The sequence below is a fragment of the Mya arenaria genome, chromosome 16 (genome assembly GCF_026914265.1).
Source record: "Mya arenaria isolate MELC-2E11 chromosome 16, ASM2691426v1".
Classification (NCBI taxonomy): domain Eukaryota; kingdom Metazoa; phylum Mollusca; class Bivalvia; order Myida; family Myidae; genus Mya; species Mya arenaria.
The window spans coordinates 36605841-36625242 of record NC_069137.1 but is presented as its reverse complement, the minus strand read 5'-3'; the positions used below and the strand labels follow the sequence as shown (position 1 = coordinate 36625242).

General features: G+C 34.3%; 1 protein-coding gene across 4 annotated transcripts in view; it reads left to right on the top strand.

Annotated features, from left to right (window-relative positions):
* LOC128222502 (low-density lipoprotein receptor-related protein 2-like) overlaps nt 1-19402 on the top strand; it is a 588217-nt gene that overhangs the window by 107396 nt on the left and 461419 nt on the right. For all 4 annotated transcript variants that reach the window (XM_052931539.1, XM_052931542.1, XM_052931540.1 and 1 more), the window contains exon 7: nt 3018-3137. In XM_052931539.1, coding sequence (XP_052787499.1) covers nt 3018-3137 — 120 coding nt within the window. The remainder of the gene's footprint in view (nt 1-3017; nt 3138-19402) is intronic.

Here is a 19402-nt window from a genome sequence, read left to right as displayed (position 1 = left end):
ATAGGATATACATCGATATAGTATATGCATTCATGTTGAAAGTTGGCAAACTAGGAGATAATAAAATACAGTTTATGCATTCATGTTTTATGTTGGCAAAATAGGAAATACTAAGGTACAGTATATGTATTTATAATAAATGCTGGCGGAATAGGAACTATTAGGATACAGTATATGTATTCATGTTAATAGGTAGACTGGGTAGGGAATATTAAGAGATAATATATTTGTTTAAGTTGAAGGTTGGTAATAAGGGAATTTTAAAATACAGTAGGCGTGTTCATGTTAAAGGATTGGCTGGATAGGAAATATAAAGAGACAGTGGGCGTGTTCATGTTGAAAGGTGGGCTAGATAGGGAATATCAAGAGACAGTGGATATGTTCATATTTAAAGGTAAAGCTAGAACGAGACTTTAAAACGACATGAGACGTGTTTGGTGCAGTCGGACTAGATAGGGAATATTAAGAGATAGTTGATGTGTTCATGTTGAAGTTGAGCTAAATAGGGATAAGTAAAAGGCAGCGGATGTGTTGATTAAAGAGATGGACTAACTATGGATTATGAAGGGACAGAGGACATGTTCGTGTTCAAAGTGGACTAGATGAAGAAGCTGTTCATGTTAAAAGTTGGACTTAATAAGAAATTATAAAAGACAGATATTGTCATCGCTTGCTAGCAAACTCCCAATGTGTTTTTAAACTAACAATCTTAGTGTTTTCTTCCACACAGGCATCATTTTCGTACGCGCATTAATCAAATTTGTGTTTTTAATGTACTAGAAAAGCATGTGATTGCTTCCTAGATTTAGAAATTTGATCGTCTACGACGTGATTCCGAATTATGATTGTATGTTTTCCCTTCATCTCAGGCTCAGAATATCATGTGAGACGACTGGGTTTGAATTATTCTCATTATTTTGTAGTTGCAATAATTATTGAAAATCTGTCTTAAATTACGGCAAAAAATACCCCTCAAATATTATCAGTAAGAAAATATGTTTAAAAACAGTGGCGTGTATGTCCCCTTCCAAGGCAGTTGTCTGGCAATGGCTTTATTGGGCACAATGCTAAATAACAAAATATATCTATGAAATTAATAGCATTGAATATTTCTTAATTTTAATCTTACCATAGATAAACTAGATATATGAATATGTTTTTCAGTGATCGCAAATTCTTTTCCGCAGTTACGTTTATATTCCTTTGATAATCTCGGAATGTTGAAATGGTCGGCGTTGGTCCTCCCACAAAAACAATTTACCTAAGGTCAGTTTAAAATGCTGCATGTAGTATTCAATGTATTTTTATCTAAGTATACATATATATTTTTTAGCGTTTTGCCCAAAGATCCATTGCCAGACATGGTAGGGGGAGGGGGTAATATTGGAGGGGGTTTACATAGGTTAAACACCGAGAGAAGCTTACAAGTGTCGCCTTAAGGTACGGGTATTTTTTGTGATAAAAGTGATATAAACATACCAGGTCAAACACACCAAAATACTCAATCAATCCACTAATTTGTTTCGTATCCAACATGTTTTCACTTAAAAATCCGCATAAATAAATTACGTTGGATCCCTGTGTTTTGGAGATATAAAAAATTGTAAACTTCTTCCCAAATAATGAAAAGAATAAAGTGTATCGTGCTATTATTACGAGACAGTAGATAAGTATATGATAAAAGATGGATACTTAAATTAAATGTCGACTAAATAGGGACTATTTAGAATCATAGAATGGGTTCATGTTATAACGTTAACAGAATATGAAATATTAAGGGACAAAGGATGCGTTAATGTTGAAGGTGGACTTTTATGGATTATTAATGACAGTGGATGTGTACCTACTGAAGGTGGAATAAATATGGACAATTTAAGACAGTTGTTTTGTACATTTTGAAGGAAAACTAAATAGGGCATTAGGAGACAGGTGATGTGTTCATGTTGAAGGTGGACTAGACAGGGAATATTCAGAGAATGTGGGTATGTTCATGTTAAAAGAAGGACTCTAAAAAGAATACTAAGAGCAATGTTAAAATAGGACTAAAGAAGAAACATAAAGAGACAGTGGATGTATTCATGCTCAACGAAAAACTAAATATGACATATAAAGCGACATGTTTAAAAGTGGACTAAGGAGAGAATATCAATAATTAGGTAATGTGTTGACGTAAAAAGTCTTATAGATAGGGAATATTAAGGTGTGGGATGTTTGAATGTTAAAGGTGGACTAGATAAGGAATAATAAGAAACAGTTTTTACCATTATCGCTCAGATAAATATATCTATTGGACATGCAAGGATTTTATTGAAGTATTTTCTTATGTATTAAATAAATCTTTTCTAAAGCAAACAACAGGCATTCCAATAGGTGCTTACTATGCAAATTAACTTGCAGACCTCTTTTTATACTGGTATTTACAGATAATATGAAATCGATATACCCTTCACGATTGCAACTTAATAAATCTAATACATCCAATCTAAAAGCACCCTATTTAGACTTGCAACTCGAAGTAAGGCTAGATAAGGAATATCAAGAGGCAGAAGATGTGTTCATGTTTAAAGGTGAACTAGATATGTATAATTAAAAGACAGCTGATGCTGTCATGTTGCAATCAAACTAGATTTGGACTTTTAAGAGCTCGAGACATTTGATGTGCTTGTTTTGAAAATGGGCTAGATAGGGATAAAGAAACAGAGGAGGTCGCAACAAAGTGGCAGTTGTGACTTTATGGATGTTGATAATGAATTTATTCAGATTGTGTTTGTCTACAAACGTCCCAGCTGCGGTTTTATTCATATTTTCAGAATTTAAATTAAAATAAACACTTTTAGTAAAATACATGTATGTTTATCCCTCAAAACGATTCAAATCATATGTCCGAAAGGTTTGCATGCTGTGTTTCTGATGCAATTGTACAACGCCAGTGCGTTACGTAAACAGCATATGGTACTAAAGTTTAATTATGAGGAGTAGAAATAATGTTTAGGAAATTGTACTACTTATGTTTTCAGAGACGAGAACCTGTGCAACCGACAAGTTCCGTTGCTCTTCCGGGCAATGCGTTGACACTGATGTCGTATGTGATGGCATTACGTGGGGCTGCAGAGATGGAAGTGATGAGCAAAACTGTGGTAAGCGTACATTTATCTTTTAATCATTAGTCCTAAAGAAAAACTCATATTTCAGGTGTACCCATTTGACATATACTTACAATTTAAATTGTTTGCAATATTTTCCCACTTAAACCCAGAAACAATGTAAATATTTTCGTCCAATTATGGAGAAAAAGTTGATGAGTTCATGTGTAAAAAGGTGGTCTGAGTAGATTATAATTATAAAGAGGAGTGAATGTGTTTATAGTACAAAATTGACTTAAGAGGGAATTTTAAGAAACATTGGATGTGTTTGTGTCAATAGGTGGACAAACTAGAGAATATCTAGAGAATACGGAAGTGTTTAAGATGATTGTAGACTTAACAGGGACTATTTAAAATAAATGAAGTGTTCATGTTAAGAAATGGACTACAAAGAGAATAGCTACAGAAAAGGGATGTGTTCATGTTAAAAGTGGACTAAACTGGGAATAGTAAGAGACACATGATATGTTTGTGTAAAAGGTTGGATAATTAAGGAATAGTAAAAGAAGCGTTTATGCTAAAAGTAGGACTAGGCAGGGATGTCGAAGGGTGGGAAAGATAGGGAATATTAAGACACAGATACATGCTTATGATGAAAGGTGGGATAGATAGGGAATATTCAGAGACATTATTTGTGCTCAGGTGGGCTAGATAAGGAATAAACAGATATAGTAGATAAGATCATGTCAAAATATTGAGCTAAATAGGGAATAATTATGGACAATATAATTATGTGTTCATGTTGAAGATGGACTAGAAATGGAATACTAAGAGAGAGATATTTTATCTATATTGAATGTGGACTAGGTACTGAATATTAAGACCGAGTCGATGTGTTAATGTTTAAATGTAAACTACATTTGAGATATTAAGATATTTTGAATGTGTTCATGATGAAGGTGAACTAGAGAGGATATAAATAGACACAAGGAGTTTGTTCAAATGTTGAATGGATAGGTAAAATTAAGAGATAATAATGACTGTTAAACATAGTATTGATAGGGAATATTAAGAGACATAGGATGTTTTCATATTGAAGGTGTGATTCATGGGGAGATATGAGGCAGATGCCCTATGTTTAAGGTGGGTCTGATAGGGAATATCAATAGTAAGTTGATGTGTTTATGTTTAAGGTTGACAAAATAGGAAATATTCAGAACAAGTTGATGTGTTCATGTACAAGGCGGGCTAGGTAGGGGTATTAGGAGGCATAGTATGTGTTTATGCTGAAGGTGGCCTAGATAAGGGAACATTGAGAGACACAGGACTTGTTCATGTTAAAATAATGACTTATTTGAGACTTTTTAGAGACAGTGGGTGTTAAAAAAGGCGAAAAAGAGAATGTCCAGAAACAGTGGATGTGCTCAGGTTTTAAAGAAAGACTTAATACGGAATATGTAGAGATAGTGGATGTATTCGTATTAAAGAGTAGACCAAATATGGAATATTTAGGGACAAAGGATGTGATCATTTTGTAGGCGGACTAAATACAGAATATTTTATGACATCAGGGGCCAGTTGCTCAAAACCTCAATTAAATTTAACAGTACGTTACCTTAACCATCCGTTAAATCCATAACTGACTGTTACTTAACGGTCAGTTTAATTATTGTTGCTCATAGCTATTTAACGCTGCCGTTTAGTAACGCTAGCGTTAAATGCTTAACAGTCAATTAAATCCAACTTCCTGACCCATAATTCATCTGTCACTATCATTCAGCATCCAAGATGGCCGACATCATAAAGTCTTCTGCTTATGATACTGAAAAAAAAGGAGAAAAAAACCTAATTTCACAGTTAGTGAAACTTTGATCATAGAGGAATGTATGGGAGACTTCGATACAAGGGAAATGCTGACTAACAAATTTACTGATAAAATTTCTAATGAGAAAAAGAAAAGAAAATGGGAAGAAATAGGTGTCAAATGTTCTGCCCTGGGGTGTGCTGTTCGGACTGGCGATGAAATCAGTGTTAAATGGCAGAACATGCGAAAAAATGCCAAGGCTGAGATAACAAGGTAGTCTGATATTATATTTAAAAAGTGTTATTGTTAATATTTTAAAATATATTCAGCATGACAGATGTACTGAATTAAATGCATTTTTTATTCATAAAACAACTTAATATACATGTTTAAATGAAAAGGTTATTTTTGATTCAGAGTAAAGCTTAAAATTTGGCCAGGAACACTAAATTTGTTTATTCAAACTCTTTATTGATACTTTAATTTGTGTCATAACAGTGAAAGGCTCCAGCGGAGAGAGAGTGGGCGGGGTACTGACACGCTAAAGAAGGCTACAGATCAAGCCAATAGAATTGTATCTATAGATGCTGATGCCAGTTTCAATGGAGTTGTAGGTGGAATGGACTCTGATGAGCCAGGTAATTTCGTGATAAACATGATAATTTGATATATAAAACATAATGTCGTCTGATACATGAAAGGGAATCTCTTAGTTAAAATAAACAAATCATAGCCTCGTATACATATTGTGTTTCTATTTTAAGTAACAAAATCCTCCAACGGAAAATATTGATTATAATTGAAGAAGGCGGGTAACAGGCTAAGATACATATATAGAAGGCATAAAACGATATTGATTTCTTACCTTAATCTATTTCCAAACGGTGATTTTGCTATAAAGTCGTTAATCCAATGTAAATTAGAGGTGCCTCGTTGTTCACATCCTTCGCCTTCAAATACTTCGTCTAAGTTAAAACGTCCGAAAAAAAATCGACTCTGACTATAATTCTAGTTGACACAGTTGCCTCCCTTATCTTAATTGTTACAACATTTATTTTGTTTCGCAGATGGTCTTTCGTTTATACCAAATTTAACAGATGAAGAAGATGCGGAGAGTGAAAGCCTTAGGTCATCAAAGTTACCCCCGCCATCCAAGATCATGATGGTGGCACAGCCTACTGCAGGACCATCAAAGAGCAGTTACTAAGAACACAAACAGGAACGTGTGCAAGTATTTGCCATGTATTCAAACAACTGCATTGTAAAAATACGATATATGAAATATACACCAATTGAGTAAACTTCAACATTAACAGTTTGAATCCACACGTTATTTGATAATTTTTGTCACAATTAGCAATAGTTTCAGTTCACTGTTATAACAGCATATTATTATGATCCTTATTATCATAATCCTTATTGTTAATAGTGTCAAGAGAAGGAAGACCAAAGCAGAGGAACTCATTGATTGGCAAATTATATACTTTCAAAATCAGGTGGAATTGGCACAGCAAGAGGTATGAAAAACACTAAGGGTACGGAGGATGTTACAAAAAGTATAAATGTACATGTAGTTCAATGCAAAAGGGGTTTCAACCACAACAATTATATGTTAGATGAATTATATATGCCAAAGAATAAAGATTGTATTACCAAATCGACATTGTTGTTTATGTTTTGTTGTGTTTTACAGAAGGAAATCAATCGGGTGAAGCTGAGAGTGATGGAAAAATATGAAAAAAACTTGATACAGAGGAAATAGACGGATTCATCCGGACAACCTTCTTCGAGAGTTAAACATGAACATGTGATATGGTTTATTTCATCCTGGTTTTCATGGCGTTTATTTATTATTTGACTGTTTGTAATTTATGTACGAGCTTGTAAAGTTACCTACATGATGTGTTTAATTCAGTGTGAATTGTCTGTCTGTAATATTTGGGCCATTCTGAGCGATTTACCTTATTTGCCAAAATAAAGTGAGCACGTAAAAAATCCATGTATCCAACCGGTGTTGTTTTTCATTAATAAGTGCCTTTACACAATACACAAACAATTATGAATGAAGAGCAAACAATGTAAGAATTATTTTTTTTTACTTCAAGAGGTGTATGAAGATGTTGATAATCTAACAGCGATGATGATAAACTAACAGTGGTGATGATTAACTAACAGTGGTGATGATGAACTAACAGTGGTGAACTAACAGTGGTGATGAAGAATGAGCCGTGGTGATGATGAACAAGCATTTATGATAGCAGTGGTATATATATCGATACTACACAGAGAAGAAGTTTTCCACAATGAAGTCTCTAGTGGCAACGCCAGTACCACCATCTTGGTGTACTCCATCATTCCCATTCTGTGGCTGAATGAACTCATCGTCGTCCATAGGCATGTTCATGTCCACTGCAATATTATGTAGGATTACACATGCCACAGCTACCTTGCATGCCTTTTCTGGTATGAGGCGTATCTGTAAAATAATATAATTTAATTGAAAAAGGTGAATATTTGAACGTGTGCGCGTACATGCATGATCGGTTTGGTGCTTGTTTAAGTGCGTGTACTAATACTATAACTATTAAGAAACGATACGATAAGATAAATTCATCTTATTTAAAATCGGTTATGATAGTCATAAATAACACTAGCTATTTCCGACATAATAGATTATCCAATAACATACAAACAAAAGACCAAGAAAGATTCACATGTTATAGTATAAATGCATAGGTTGCAATAAGATTATAGGCTTCATTATAAAAATAACCAGATACATTAAAAGTTATAAGATAAAATATGTTCATGATTTAAAAACTAGCACAATACATTAAGTGGAAATTAAATTAAGTCAACAGTAAGGCACACAACATATAGTTTAAACACTAATAAATAACATTAATTAATATACAACCATTATTCATATACACAAGTAGTACCTCTGAATGTAAAACATGAAATCTCCTCTTAAGCCTGCCAAATGCTCTCTCGATGCAGGCCCTTGTCCGAGTGTGTGCCTGTTGATATCTTTCCTTTGATTCACTGTCAACCCTAATAAAAGGGGTCATGAGGAATGGCTTCAGTGCGTACCTGCATATACCCAGCCAGCAAAACTTATGGGACCCATATGGGTCCCACATGGGTTACCATATGGGTCCCATATGGGCTACCCATCTGGGCCCCACATGGGTTTTGCAACAGGGCTCCATGTGGGTCCCATATGGGCAACCCATATGGGCTGAATGTGGGACCCATATGGGCCCCACATGGGTTTTGAAACTGGGTTCGATTTAGCATTACTATCCTTTCATTGATTATCTCTACAAACAGCTATGTTGAGAAGTACAAATGACATAATGTCAACATAATATTTCATTACACAACAAAGATAGCAATAATCTTATTAAGTTTATTAACATGAAAACATTAGAAATGTAAAACAAGATGTACACTAAAAAGGACAACAAAAATTACATACCGACAATGTTAAGATTTTGCGTAATACTGGCAATATAAAAGTGGCACACAAGAAAAATGTCACTGAAATTATGACACATTTTTTTCAGTTTGGTTTGACAATACCAAGCTAAAACTATCTAGTACATTTATATGGTAGTTTGATTAATAACTTAATAATAAGTGAAAACTTTGTTTTATTGATTGTATCTGTCAGTTAAAGCTGTCAAACTGAAAAAGTGTGTCAAAAATTACATGTAAAAAAACACACTTTTTAAAGGCTTTAACGACATTCGGAGCTCCTCGGCCATTTTATCAAAAACAACCTCTGATGTATTTGGACGGTTTACATATTCAAAAAGCGGTACGTTTAAGTCCGCTGCAAAGCAATTTTTTTAGCAGTTAAACTTTATGACTTAACTCTTGGGAATCTTAATTATGTTTGCAATATTACACTTCACTGGCAATCAATTTAAACTTAGATCAATAAAAACAATTCTAAAACCCTACATTTAATTAATGATATAATTAAGAAATTTAACTGATGTACCAGCATACATCTAAGGTTGTTTTCGATAAAAAATGGCCGCGGAGCTCCGAATGCTTTAACGAATGTGTTTAAAAAAATACACTAATCGAAAGACGCACAATTCTAATAAACAGAGCATGGAGTGCATCTACACATTAAAGTATAACAATATTGCTTAGACATAAAGCAGCGTTTCAAACCAGAAATGAAATAACAGTTTCAAGTTCATTGGTACAGTGGATTCAATCACAAAAATCATACATGTAAAATAAAAAAGAATTTAAAAGGAGAAAAAATTAAACACAAACCAGAGCTATTGACTAACACAATTAATGCACCTTGTAATACTGACTAGTGAACTGACATGACTGAATGTTAAAACATATATATATATATCCTTATTTCCTCCATGTATGTTGAGTTACATTACAAAATACATATGAAACAAAAGTAGAGCAACAGCATATAAGTTATAACAAATATTTACATAATAAAATTATATCATTTAGACCTGATTCATTGTTGTATATCAAGAAGAATTTATTAATATATACACGCTCAATCCATAGGTTAAAAAATGTATCTACCATATACAAATCTGGGATCACTGTTATCGCCAGGGAAATAAATGGGGTTGATATAATTAAAGTCATCTGGCCCCAATTTCTCGAAAGTTCTTAAGCGTAACACCCGTAAGTAGCTTATTTCATTCAGCCAAATTCCTTGCTTCATCTTAAAATAAGTTTATTTTGAGTGTATCAAAGTTTAAAATGGTGTACCCAGGATAAGAAAATATTATAGTAAAACAAAAACTGACATCATTCCGAGATATTATGATAATTATTCAATGTCAACCGGTTTCGCTTATTAAGAGTCTTCTTTAGAACAATCATCCAAATGTGAACTAAACATATTTGTCTTGTTGATGGGTCTCTTATTAGTCATGGGCAGTTTGTCTTATGTTTATACAAAAAGTAAAAGCAACATGGATTTGCCTATAAATATAGGTAAGAAATGCTCTTCTTGAAGCCCTTAATGATATGAAAATTTAGGGGAAAAGTTGGAGATATCTCATTATTACATTATTGTGATACATTTTGCATACAAACTACATAACATGTCAAACGACATTGATGTGTTTATGATAAAACAATAGAAGCATACATATTGTATATTATCAATTTGAAAAATAGTCTGACAAGTTTTGCTGGTTTAATTCTGAGTCGTAAATCCGTATATTCGTGGTTCGTGGAATCGTAAATTTTATGGTAAGTAAATAAGTCAACATTCTACTCAGGAAGCATCGGGGTGACTCTTGCTCGATCTTTGCGGCCAACCTCACGACTCCGCGACTCGGAAAGCCACTTCTATATGGCCCCCTCCATTTCCTTGCGGTTCTAAAGTGTGTTGCTGGGTTAAACTATTGACATCCTGTAAATAGTGTTAGTGGATAGATGAATATCTGAGACAGTTATTTCATCAAAGTGATTATCAAATGTTTAGTAATAAATAAGCAGCATTTTATCGTCAACTATATATGGCAATTTTAGCTAGGCAGATAAATTTAGGTATCTTAAAAAGTTTGTCATTTTTAACACTAATACTCAGTTATATTTTTTTAAAAATCCATTGATGTATATGCACAGCATAGGTAGTTTCATTTAGCACACCTTAATATATACAACAACAAAACCACCTACTGAAAAAGATGTTTATCAAGTGGAGTCTGTCCAGTTTCTTTTTTTGTTTGGTTTCCTTTAGGTTGTATTGGCGGGCCAGATTTGTTGTCAACATCGTCTTCATTATCCGGGAAAACGTGTCCACTGTGTCACTCCCACCATATTCTGCCAAGTATTTTACCTTGAACAAAAAATGAAAATGCCTGTAAATCCACATATAAATGCAAAACAGCAAAAACTTTCAAGCAGAACCATAGTATCACACTCAATGTGGTACAATTAAATATTAAAATTTGAAGCACTGTCAGCGCCCCCTATACTGGCTCAGTTTGTGTGCCTGCCCTTATATTGATTATATCAGATCACGTTTCAAAAACAAACTTAAATGAATAATGTCACTTCAAAATGTAATTTTAAAGCTCAAATAATGCATTTTTAAATTTAAAGACACCTCATAAAAAATATCAGTCAACTATGTTTGGGAAACTTACAATGGATGTTGCAGCATTCGCTTGTGACTTTCGCTCTTTGAAGGCTGCCAAATCCACCACAGTTTTGAGGGGGAAAGATATCTCCTCTGGCAACTCACTAGGAACTGCATCTTGTGCTGAACCTCTCGCCAGGATGAGACGCAGGAGCTGCGTATGCTATCCCAATTGCTCCTGCTGGTTTTCCAAAATCACAAAGATCCAGGTGTCCTGGTCTGGAACAAATAACATTATGTCAAAAATAAAAATTTAAACAAGACACTTCAGGTAATAAACAGTGAACCATTAAACCAATAATGTGATTGGCTGTTTGTTAATGTTTATAATAATAAAAAGATGCAAGGTTCAATTATGAAAACCATACTACATTCCATTAACATTTTCTATTTACCTTTTTGGATTCTGCTCTGCCGAGCATCGAATAATGAACAGGTAGCTGGAATGTTGGGGGGTGTTGGTCTTGACTGTAACAGGGCCATCATCCTCATCATCACCATTAGCATCAGTGGCACCCTGGCTCATATCCTCGTACAGCCTGGATCCTTGGTGCACTTTTAAATTGGATAAAAGATTAATAGTTGTCGGAATCCATTCAATAGAAAATAATGTTAAAATCTCTTTGGAGGTCTATATGTAAATAGGTTCCCCACACCTTCATGAACCATTAATTTGCCGTTGTTTTTATTTAGTTTTGTTTTGTTTTGGCATCTGCCATCCCGAATGCCTTTACTTTATAATTTATAAATTATCGCGAAATAATATGACAAAATACAAAATCGTAGCACAAACAATACTTCTACAAGAAATTCATCAGTAATTCACTTGTTTAAAATCAAATTACTATAAATATAAATACAAGTTGCTTTAAAAGTTGAATTAGAACCCTTACCTTTTCTTTAAAGATGAATTTGACCATTGTTTTTTCACTCAATCACGTTCATCATCCGCGCGTCTATAAAATGTCACGTGACAATTTTTTCTGCATATTTTTTTTATTTGTGAATAAATTGCTACTAAAAACACAATTGCAAAAGGTTTATATTTAAGAAGTAATAAAAAAATGAAAATACGGAAAAATATTTGTTCCTTGTGTATTTCTGTATCATCGCCACAACATCGTGCCTTACCATCTAACACTGCCCTACTATAATGATAATGCCGAGTATATGGGACCCATATGGGACCTATCTGGGGCATATCATGTCAAAAGATGTGAATCCGATTCATGAAATAATGATCTTTTTTCACATAGTATCGATGTTTACATATTTTCATATAATAATGATCTTTGTTTCCCTTTGTATATCCAATTAATATAGATGAACAGCTATATGGGTCCCATCTGGGTCCCATCTGGGCATTCTCAACCATATGGGTCCTATATGGGCCCCATATGGGCTTTTTGCCCAGATTCAGCCCATATGGGACCCATTTAGCCTTGCTTGCTGGGTAATAAGACATAATAATGCAACTTGGCAAGGATGGATGTCTCTGATTCATGAGTAATATATCCAATAAAGAACCTTCAATGCAAATGGCAGTGGTTCACTTGGGTAATGGTTCACTTCGTCCTGCACCTTCCAAACTCTTCACAATCTGTATGCATAGACTCTGTCTACAAAATCTTTTTGAGTACGGTACCATATGTTACCTATGTCTACGAGTTATTTATTTAACAAAAAAATGATAAATAATATAGTACGTCGACTTGAATTATTGTATTAATTAATAGAAATATAAAATCATTATTTAATAACATTTTTGGTCAGCATTTAATAACATTTTTCCTCTTTATGTATACTGTCAGCGCTCCAGTCAGCCTTTTAGTATCGCCCTTTAACCGGACGTGTTTTGGCCGAATTAAATATAATTATTATGTTAAGCGTTCGAAAGAAAAGATGGAAATACTGAAAACAAAAGTGGAAAACTCTAAGTTTTATACCTTTGATGTCACATACAGCCTGCATGTTGATGCTATGGAAGCCTTTCCTATTCACGAAGGCTGGTTCGTCTTCGGATGGGGCCTGGATTCGGATATGTGTTCCGTCTACACATCCAACAACATTCGGGAAACCAGCTTTCTTAAAAAATTCTGCCATATTCCATGATCGAGCATTGGCATCAGGCCACATCACAAACTGATGTATGTGACCACAAATTGCTTCTGTTACATGGGCTACAACACGTGACACAGTGCACTTGTGGTAGCCCATGCTATCACCAATGATGTTAAAAAATGCTCCTGTGGCGAAGAAGCGCAACGTAATCAGAATCATCTGTCTAACAGTAAGTGCTCTGTTTCTTCTTGTCGTTCTTTCCAGCGATTCCTTCAGCAAATCCTCTAGATAATCTATTCCACCATTCGTATATCTGTATCTGGCATACATCTCATTGTCTAGCATATTCTGTACATGTGCAGTGTGCCGAAATTCTTTCACTTTTCTATGATTTACAAATAGAGCCGCCATCTTGGAAACCTTCCGTTAATGTTTTAACGTAGGTATATTCCTCCGTTACATTTAATGGCTGGTTCAACCGTTAAACCCGCCGTTATATTCTAACTTTATTTTGAGCAACCTCATACCAATAATAGTTAAAATTAAACGGACCGTTAAAACTTTAACGAGCCGTTAAATTTAACTGAGGTTTTGAGCAACCGGCCCCAGATGTGTTTATGTTTAATTGTGGAATAATATGAACTATTTAAAGAAAGTGGATTTGTTACAAATTGGACTATAAAGGGAATATTCAGAGACCGTGGATGATTTCATGTTAAACAGTGAACTCAACATGGAATAATACAAACTAGTTGATGTGTTTATGTTACATGATGGAGTAAATAAGCCATGTTCAGTGATTTGGCTGATACGGTTGAATTGGGTCACCTCTCGTTGCTTGTGTAAATTCGATATCATGCGAGACCTTAGGTCAAGTGGATGTATACATTCTACGCTGGCAACAAGAAGTGATATTTTCACATATCAACCGACTAAAGAAGTATTTATTTTTTTCATACGGCACACATACTTCACAAACATTATTAAAAAAATACTGCTATAAAAAAACATTTGAATTCGACCGAAAATGTGTTTTGCGTCGTACAATGGAAAAAGATTAGCACTAAGCTAATTAGTTTTTGAAATCAGAATAAAGAATATGATAACCACAAAAAGGCACTTTAACACCAATATATTATGCGCATTGAAATATAATTACTATTTTCTTTATAAACTTTATTCCCGATATCAAACGTTTGACACAATTGCGCATGGCATAAAATTAGAATTAAAAAAAAAAGTTAATTTCAAATTTATTTGTCACAGGCAGTTTAATATATATCTGATACTACATAGTAAATGGTCATCCAAATATCAATTTAAATAAGTACACATTTCAACAATTAATAGTTATAAATAAACACCAAACAAAGCTTGAGGAAAGTATAACATTAAGTATAGCATGAATATCAATCCGTAAACATATTTGTATACCAACTCAAGTTTTCCACCCACATATTGTTTTGTTAGGTGTTGATTTATTTTCTAAATATTGATTACTACAATAATTTTTCATCTTAAACTGCTTACAATTTTGGAATAAAGGTCAATGTGAACGAAATATTGAACGGTACGCATGAGTATTGAGTGCATATTGCCATCAGAAATAGAAATACTTGGCCTTCACATAGTGTGTACAGTTCAGCTCAGCCCCTGCGATTCAGTTATGCTTTAAAAACAATTTAGGTGAGCAGGGAAAATTATATAAGTGTTGGCAACTCTAACTGCCGTGATAGAAGTGAAAAGGTTAACTGTGGTAGGTGAAAGTGTATTTTTTAATAACTATTGGTGTTTACACCGACCATACACCTTTAACACTGTTAACAGTTCCATGTCACTAAGTGTAAAGAGTCGTTATCGATAGACATAAAAAGTCCAAATTAACAGGTTTAACATAGCTTACATAATTTGGTATATGATTTGTCAGTATTATTTTTTTTCCGGTAGGGCGAACTGTTATCCAATGTTGGTACTACTGTGTGTATGTTTGTGAGATTTAAAATATCGTAACCTCCTTCGATTCCAAAATAAACCGAAAAATTTGTTTGATACGTTGGAATTTTGTCACATCTCGTGGCTTGCGGAAGGTCCATAGTACAAGAAGAACACAAGAGCACAGGTCTAGTGGGATGACAATTTACACAAGCATGGAAAAATGATAGATTCCTACAGATCAGACAAATAAAGTAGTGTTTATTTTATCATACCTTATAAGTATTTCTCAATCACAATCAGAGTAAAATTCTTTCAAAAAGCATTTAAATCGGATTGCAATGAAATATACTTTTGAACCAGTAAATGTGCATTAACAACACTTGTATTGTAACTTTAATTTAACGCTGAATACAAACGTGCATGACATAGTTATTTACAAATAAATATGGCAATATCCCAGTTCGTAAACAAGCATTCAAGCAATTCAAGCAAATATGTGTTATTTCATAGTCATTGATCATTCAAATATATTATATAAGTACAGACGGTGGAATTACCGAAATCCCGAAATCCTGGTAAATACCGAATTCCCCTTTCATTTTCATATAGATATCGTTTTCTTTTATACGCCCAGATTTAATACTTTATTGTGTTCGAATGTTGTATGCCGTAATTGTTGAAGGTTGGAGAGGCGTGGAGAAGTCGGACTAGTCGGAAGAAATTCGAGGAGGTACTTATGCCGTTGCTTCAAAAACGTTTGCTACATTTCATTGCACAATCTCGTGAAGAAAGAAATGCAAATAATACAATTTCACTTAAATACCATCACTGAACCTCAATACGAATCATCAACATTATTTTAACATTCGTCATGATAGGAAAGTGTACTTAATGCATAAAGGCATACTATAAGATTTTATATCATAACGCATACCATTTAAATACATACATGCAATACTCGTCTCAATATCGATATGGACATGTCATTGTGAGATATTGGTCCATGTCTGTTACCTATCAGTAATGACACCCGCTGTGACATTCTTATCGTGCGGTCAGTACTTGGAACCATGCTGTCACTGATGACTATAATACGATGTGTATTGAACCCCAATGGCGTTCTGGTTCAAATGGGGATGCTCCTGTGAACCAGAAATTAAATCTTGTATTTACACGAAGGTAACAAGTAAGAGTACGCGGTGTATAAAAAGCATTGGAAGTCTGAATATTTATTTCTTGGTGCAAAGCAGTTCAAGAGTGCATTGCACGTCAGTGTTTAGAGGTTAATATCCGGCGTAGCCGGGCCGTTGAGTGATAAATGGCCCAAGTGACTCATAATGGTCCGAGACGTAATCGAGGGACATTATGAGCACGAGAAAAAATACCTAATTGTGTTCGCGTTTGCCTCCCTTTAGGATTTTAATAATAGATATGTTCAAGCAGATCAATAAAATTGATTTATTTTGTCATGACATTACTTTACAGTCGCCAAAATTGATTTTAAAGCGAAAAATAAATTCACGTGCGAACGTTCTACGGGCCGCAAAATAATAATCGTAAATCGGCCCAGGCCGCAAAACTGATAATCGCTGAGTCATACTATTTATATATATGTATGTTTTATCAATGTTATTCGTATTGTTCTTGGTATATTATTAGTTTAATATATATCTAGGGAATAGATTTTAAGAAAAGCGTTGTACGCATTTGCTTTTAAAAGAAAGGCGACGAAAGTTGAAAGCGAATGTGGGATTTTTAATTGGCTTATTAAAGTCTTAACACCTTGAGGCTTGAGAACGTGATATGTTAAAATTCACGTGTTTGGTAGAAAGGTGTGAATTAGCAGAACCTAATGAAAGCGCTTGTTGATAGTTTGAACCGTGTAATGATGTTTGTAGCAAAATTAACACCTTAGCACAATCGCGTTATTGTCAGTATATATAAAGGTGTGTTCATACAAATATATTGAATTTATGTTCTGTTCACTCTTGTTAATAAAAATGAAGAAAGTTGCAATTTTCGGGGACAGTCACGTCAGGCGACTAGGCGCATTCTGCAATGAGGACCTCAAGGTGCATTGTTTTTTCACGTTTACTCACTATGTACAGTAAAACCTAACCGAGTTACTTTATATGGATTCTCAATTAAGCGGTGTACGTCAATTTTCAAACATTCAAATACAGACTATGTAGGGAATACTGTGTTCACATGCCTTATATATTGGTGCCAGAGTATTCTTATAAACATAAAGACGGACTTGATGATATGGACTCTGAAATGTAATTTGTCAAAAGTGTTGTTTTAAACTTGTGAGGTTAGTTACCAGGCCCTAATTTCTCGAAACTTCTTAAGATTCATAGGCATTAGATGCTTATTTCAATTAGACAAAATACATGCTGATTTAGGCGTACACACCCTCGCATACTCTTTTGTATGTAAAGTACGAGCCCTACCCTCCTTTACCCCTACACTTTAAAACGAGGTATGTGAAAGTAGTATTTGAGATTTCTTCATAGCCACCCCCAATTCCTCCGACTTCCCCACGCATCTCAAACCACCAACAACTACGGCACACAGCCACCACCCCCTCCTCTGACTCCTCCACCACTCTCCAACCAACCTCAACCACGACATACAACCCACTTAAACACAAAACAGTTTAAAACCATACTGCATACTCTTTTGTATGTACTTAGAAAAATGAATGGGGTTCCTAGGTTTTAATCACTCCCTGCCCCACCCCAAACTTCTCTGACTCCCCCACCCCTCTCCAACCACCAAGAAATACAGCATACAAACCACTAAAACACAATGCAGTTTTGAAGCCCCAGCGTACAAACCTCCTCGCATACTCTTCTTTTGTATGAACTTATGTAAATGAAAGGGTGTTCCGGTTAAAGTCACCACGACCCCCACCCCAACCCCTCCACCGACTTCTCCACCCCTCTCCAACCTCCAACAATTGCGGCATACAACATTCGAACACAATTAAGTATTAAATCCGGGCGTATGAAAGAAAACGATATTAACCTATGAAAATGGAAGGAGATTTCGGTATTTACCAGGATTTCGGGATTTCGGTAATTCCATCGACCCGATTTCAATATACTACAAATATAATAAAGCGTTAGGAGAGTAAAACTATAGTATATAAATGTGTATTTGTTATCACATGTGTCACAACATCACCACAAAAAATACCCCATAACATTTTTTTTATATATATTATTTTGATACCAACAATATATTTTCATTGTAAACTGCCGTCAAATTTTGAATAGAGACTAATGTGAACGGAATATAGAAAATTACGTATGCGTATTGAGAACAAATTGTCAGTCACAAATTCTTTCAAACACAGAGTGGAGTAAGACCTTGATATTCAGGCATGCTTTATTAAATAATTTAAAAGATGACTTAAAACATGCTTATGTTCCTGTCAAAACCAGTTCTTTCAACTTTGTTTTATTGCCAACGGCAAATATTTCGTAAGGACACAGACAAAAATCCTTTGTTTGAATATTGAGTGCAAATTGGTCCATCGCAATGAAACCATGTGCTTACAGTTAACACAACGCTTTAAGTGATTTGAAAAAATATATTTAATAACGATCATTTTACCCGTAAACACTATAGTTAAACATTTTGTACATACTAATATAAAATTCAAATCGTAGTATGAAAACAGGACTTGAATCTTTAAAAAAATTAATTGTCAGTGAAAAAATAAGACAATATAGTTTTAGTAATTACATATAGTAATGCTAACATTCTAAAATTCAGAATTTTAGCATATTACAAATCTATATGATGCATTTATATGTTCAGACACCTGAGCATTCAACGATATAAAAGAACCATTGGAAGTGTTAATGGTATAAGGTGGACAAAATAGGGAATTTTCAAAGACGAGTGATTTGTTTATGATGAATGTTGACTAAACAGGGAATTATCAAACAAGTGAATGTGTTCATGTTTTGGCGGTCTTAAAATTAATATTTAGAGAACAGAAATTGTTCATGTTACAATGTTTAAAAAATTTGGGGAAATTAAGCAATAGCAGGAGACATTGGTCAAATCATAGGTCCGGAAGGTTAGCATGCAGTGTTTCTTATGCAATTGTACAACGTCAATGTGTTATGTAAACATCATATGGTACTAAAGTCTAATTATGATCAGTAGAAATAATGTTTTGGAATATCTGGTACTTATTATCAAACGCTGTCCATCTACGGGAGCTTTGTTCCGACATAGGTAGTAGTTCATGTGTGTTGTAGATAATGAAGTAAACGTGCACAAAGTTGATGTTTTTATTAGAAATTAGATTGCATTTTGGTAAAAGTTTGTATGTGTATTTGAATTCATTTT